This window comes from Durio zibethinus, chromosome 7 (assembly GCF_047325235.1).
Source record: "Durio zibethinus cultivar Kanyao isolate XHJ-2024 chromosome 7, ASM4732523v1, whole genome shotgun sequence".
Lineage (NCBI taxonomy): Eukaryota > Viridiplantae > Streptophyta > Magnoliopsida > Malvales > Malvaceae > Durio > Durio zibethinus.
Genome location: NC_143168.1, coordinates 25,920,597 through 25,925,887, shown reverse-complemented (window position 1 = coordinate 25,925,887; position 5,291 = coordinate 25,920,597). Strand labels below are relative to the sequence as shown.

Sequence of the window (5,291 nt, the reverse complement as noted above, 5' to 3'; positions counted from 1 at the left end):
TATTTTTATTAAATATTTAATAAAAAAGTAAATTTAAATTATTTTATTAGAATATTTTCATAAGCTTTTGCAAAAAGTATTTCCAACACTTTTTTTAAGATTTTATAAAATTTTCTAATGAACCAAAGCCACCATCAATAAAGGTAACAATGGTGGTTCACGGCTGTAATTTTATTTTTGTAAAAATTTGAGTAAGTGAAAAAAAAAAAAAAGAGCAAATAGAGGAGAGTAAAATACTAAAATTTCAAGAGATTTAATCAATAAATATGAGGTTAAATAGTGATGAAAAAATCACGTTTTTAAAATTAGATCTACAAATTTAAAGTTAATTTTTAGGAAATTGATTAAGACAAAAAATTTAGAGGAGAAGAAAAAAAATTATAAACAAATTTTGAGTGAAATCTGTTGACCTGTAGTGAAGCGCGGGTAAAGTAACTAGTTAAATATGAAAGCAGTCAAAGTGACCCCAAAAATCTACAGAAAATTCCATTCATATATAACCAAACGATGTGATAACTAGGAGCTAGATATATACGGCACTGTCAAGGAATGTTTTGTAAAACAAATTGTTCTAAAAACGAAATCTATGACTACCGACAAAGCAAAATATTATTTGTCAATTTAACAAACCAGAGGGCAACCAAAAAAAAAAATCTAATAATTCTATGTACTTCATGATGCCGAAGCCATTTGCTTTTGTAGCTGCTTGTCAACAGGTACAGGAATACACTTAACACACCAACCAATTGGCCAGGATAGAGCAGCAATGCCAATGCAAGCCCCCCATTGCTCCCAATTCAGCCTCTCAGTATTGGCAAACCTACTGAGAAACTCCACCATTACTGCTTGTAGGACCAGGGTAACTCCGATAATTCCCAAAAACAACCTGTTCTTATGTATCCCCTTGAATATGTTCTTCTTATCCAGATTTCTTGCATTAAACTCATTAAAGATTTGACAGAGAACAAATGTATTGAATATCAAGGTATCTTTAACCTTCTCAGTGACACTGAAAATGGATTTACCTTTAAATTGCAAGATCAGTAAGATAGCTACCTGATAGAGGGCTTGAGCAATGAGGTTCCTCCACATAACTTTGGTTATAAGTGGCTCGGTTCTACCCACAGGTGGCTTGTCCATGAGATCATTGGTAGGTTGCTCAGTGGCCAAGGCTAGTGCCGCCAAGGTGTCCATTATAAGGTTCACCCACAACAACTGGACTGCAGTTAGTGGGACTTCTCCAGAAGATACAGCAGCAATAAAGTTGATGACCAAGGCAGCAACATTCACTGTGAGCTGAAATTGAATAAACTTTTGGATGTTGTTGTAGACACATCGACCCCACCTCAAAACTGTTGCCACAGAGGTGAAATTATCGTCCAAAATGACAATATCTGAGCTCTCCTTTGCCACTTCAGTTCCTTGAATACCCATGGAAAGCCCAATATCTGCTTCTTTTAAAGCAGGAGCATCGTTTGTACCATCTCCAGTGACTGCTACTACATGCCCATACATCTTCAGGGTCTGTACCATTAGAAGTTTGTCAAAAGGTGATGATCGAGCCATTACTCGGATAATTTCAATCTTTCCCTTTCTTTCTTCATCTGAGTAATTTCTAAATTTTTCACCTTCTATTACAGCTTCATTGTGCAAATTGTCATCAGAATCGAGAATTCCACATTCAAAAGCTATGGCCCTTGCTGTATGCATGTTGTCTCCAGTGATCATTTTGATGCTTACTCCCGCTTTTTTGCAAGATTCTACTGCTTCTTTGACACCTGGCCGACATGGATCCTTCAGGCCAACAAGGCCCAACCAGGTCAGTCCTGTTTCTTCAAGCTTTGTATGAATCTGTTCATTTCCATCTGTTACATTTGCATGTGCAAAGGCAATACATCTCAGTCTTTTATCTGCCATAGTCTCAATAATAGTTCCAATCTCTATTCTTTCTTCATCATTCATGGCCTTTGATATTCCAGTTTTGTCATAATAATATGAACATATGGCCAGTATCATTTCAGGTGCTCCCTTCCAGTGTGTTGCCAGCACTCTTTCATTGCTTCTCCTTATCAGAACCCCGCTTCTCTTTTTCTCGGAATTGAAGGCCTCAACATGTATTATTTCACAACTTTGTTTCAGTTCGTCAATATTCAAGCCCAAATCAATCACTGCCCAGGAAAGTATTGCTTTCTCGGTTGGACTACCATGAATTTCAGGAACTGATGTGGAATCAGGTTTGAAAACAGTGCCAGTAGTGTTTAAACCAACGCCTTCACTTAATAATTGGAGAACGTTAGCTGCTATCTCTGAGCTCAGAGAATTTTCAATCAGTTCTTTTCCAAGCCAAAATTCTGTTACCGTCATCTCGTTTAGTGTAAGGGTGCCAGTTTTATCAGTACATATTACGGTGGCCGAGCCCATGGTTTCACAAGCAGAGAGTTTCCGAACCATGGCATGATCCCTCATCATCCGCTTCATTGAATAAGCCAGAGTTAGAATGACAGCTAGAGGCAAACCTTCTGGAATCGCCACAACTACAATCGTGACTGCTGCTGCAATAATGCCAACAACTGAATCCATCACATCATCAAACTTGGTCTTGCTCCCATTGTATTCCCTTTTTCCATTCTCGTCTTTGGTGTGTCCTGTAAAGTAACGGATAAGCAAAACCAAAAGAACAAGTACTGCCACAGACAATCCAATATTCCCAATATTAGAAGCCAGCTTGCTGAGGCGGGCTTGTAATGGAGTCTCCTCTTTCAAGTCACGCCTTATAGAACTCATCATCTCACCCCATACTGTGTTCATGCCAACAGAAGTGACTAGCATGTAACCATAGCCATCTGTGACCTTTGTACCAGAAAGCAAAAAGGGATTCCTCTTTTCGCCAACTTCTACATGGTCACTTTCTCCAGTCATGCTGGACTCGTCGACCTTCAAGGAATGACCCTGAACAAACAAACCATCAGCTGGAATCTGATCACCAATCTTCAAAGACACGATATCGCCCACCACAAGGTCAAAGATAGATACAGGATGGTATCTCCCGTTTCTCACTACTTGCACACGTATGTCGCTGCTTTCATGAGAAAGCTCTTCAAATTGTTTACTTTGCCTATAATTACTCACAGCAGAGACAACAATAACCAAAACGACAGCTACAATGATGCTCCCACCATCATACCAACCATCGTTCAGGCCATGCCGTTTGATTCCAAAGCCTAAAGAGAGGACAGCACAGACCAAAAGTATGATAATGATGGTATCTTTGAATGCTTCCAGAACAAAGCTAAGGAAACTTTTCGGAGGTTGTTTCAGGTACTTATTTGCACCAAAAACTTTAGTTCGAAGCTCAAGGTCAACATCATCACCTGTGATTACCAGTAGTAATTACCAAGAAACAATAATGCCTAATGTCAGCCAATTTCTTGTCCAATAAATAAATAAATCTCGGTTTATACATTTTTTTGCCTTAGTCTTTTATTAGAAATAAATATTTAAAATTGCAACGAAATTAATATTATCTTCTCATCTAAGTCATAAATAAATGTAAATGAGATGAGATTAACATGCCTTTTGCTACTTTAGGGTGCCTAGAAATATTGTCACGTCTTTTACATATGAGAGGGATTAAGTTACACCAAAAAATTTTACATTTTTAAAAATTTTTTTCTAACCGTTGATTTCAATAAATCTAAAAAAATAATTTAATTTCATTTCTTAAATTTATTGACTCCTTAAATCTATTGAAATCAATGATAAGAAAAAAAAAATATAAAACTAAAAAGTTTTATACTGTAGTAAATTGATCCTTGATTTATATATATATATGTGTGTGTGTGTATATGTGTATGTTTGTATGTATATGTGTTATTTGAGTTCAACTCATTACATTATCTATGACTAGTTTAGTTCTTCTACCAATGGATGTAGGTCTTATGGCTGAACTAAATAAAACTCAAGTTCTTATATTTTGTTGATAATTCTTTCATAATTTAATCAATAAGGTATCAAAAGTAGATTGGTTTCAGTGAACCTTGGATTTCATTGCTAACTGTCAAGCCTAGAGGCTTGTATATATCGGTGTGATGTCCTCACGTTTTCTCATACTTGAAAACTCTTTGTTCTATGTTTTCTAAGTTAATGGAATTTATACTGACAAAAGCAATTTACAGCATTGGAAGATAATCTTACAATTCTATGTTCTCTAATTAAGATCATGGCATTGATTCACATATTTCCTAGTATTTACTCAAATATATATATATATATATATATATATATATATAAAGTTCACTGACAGTATAATTTTTTTAATTCTATAAACAGATTAAAAAACTATCATATGTCTCATTTTTTAAATTATTTTTTTATATTTTTACTATATCTTATGAGATTTATATCATCTTATTAATCTCGAAAAATTCCATTCTAAGTGGATGAAAAAGAAATTAATTACCTGGGATTCCATATTTCAAATCACTTTGAAGGAGGGTAGCAACCTGGTTAACTCCTCCATACTGATCACTCAAACTTTGCAGGCTCTTCTCTTTCACCATCTTGGCAAGACCTTTAGGATCAACATCGAGAATCGGGATAAGTTCATCGCCACTTCCTTCAACTTCGATGCTAACAAATGAAAGGGATCGCAAGAGTTCAGCATTCTTTTCAACAACTTTCTTAGTCAAGCCAACAAGAAATCTAGTAACGCTTATGACCGTAACTGCTACTCGCCACCTTCGAATGTAGCTTTTGGAAGGCGGTGGAGGCTCTTGTTGGCGTAGCATGGTGATGTGGTCTTTCGGTTTTCGCGATCTTATAAGAGACATTCTGTAGGAAGATCAAGAACACGATGAGCAAACAAGATCAGTACAATGGGGAGGAAGATAACAAAACAACAAAATAGAGGGTTTTGCTTTGTACTGACAAAAAGAATAGGAGGTTTTATACTGATACAATTCTTCATCAGAGATGAAGTAAACGCGTTTGAGGAAGCTACTCTTCAAAAACGGTTATATAAATATAGCTGATATACATTAACAATAAGATAAATTTCAAAGAAAAAAAAGGTCTTCCTTTCAAAGTCTATAAGTTTAGTATATTCTCTAATTATGAAACTTTATTAGAAAAATAATAATAATTCTTACGTTTATTCGATCATTTGATTTAATGGTATGTTCATGTAATTTCCTTAAAACTTCGTCTAAGGTAATTTGAAATTTTTTCTTATAAAAAGAAACCTTTATGGAATTAATTACTAAGAAAAATGCATGTAATTGAGATGAGTCAAC

General features: G+C 35.3%; 1 protein-coding gene across 1 annotated transcript; it reads right to left on the bottom strand.

The window, feature by feature from the left end:
* Nucleotides 1-482: 482 nt before the first annotated feature.
* LOC111277892 (putative calcium-transporting ATPase 13, plasma membrane-type) lies at nt 483-4,999 on the bottom strand. The gene is made up of 2 exons (XM_022864323.2): nt 4,460-4,999; nt 483-3,371 (listed from the first exon to the last, which is right to left on the bottom strand). Exons 1-2 carry the CDS (start codon nt 4,827-4,829, stop codon nt 673-675), a joined length of 3,069 nt encoding a protein of 1,022 aa, XP_022720058.2. The 5' UTR covers nt 4,830-4,999; the 3' UTR covers nt 483-672.
* Between the last annotated feature and the right edge of the window lie 292 nt (nt 5,000-5,291).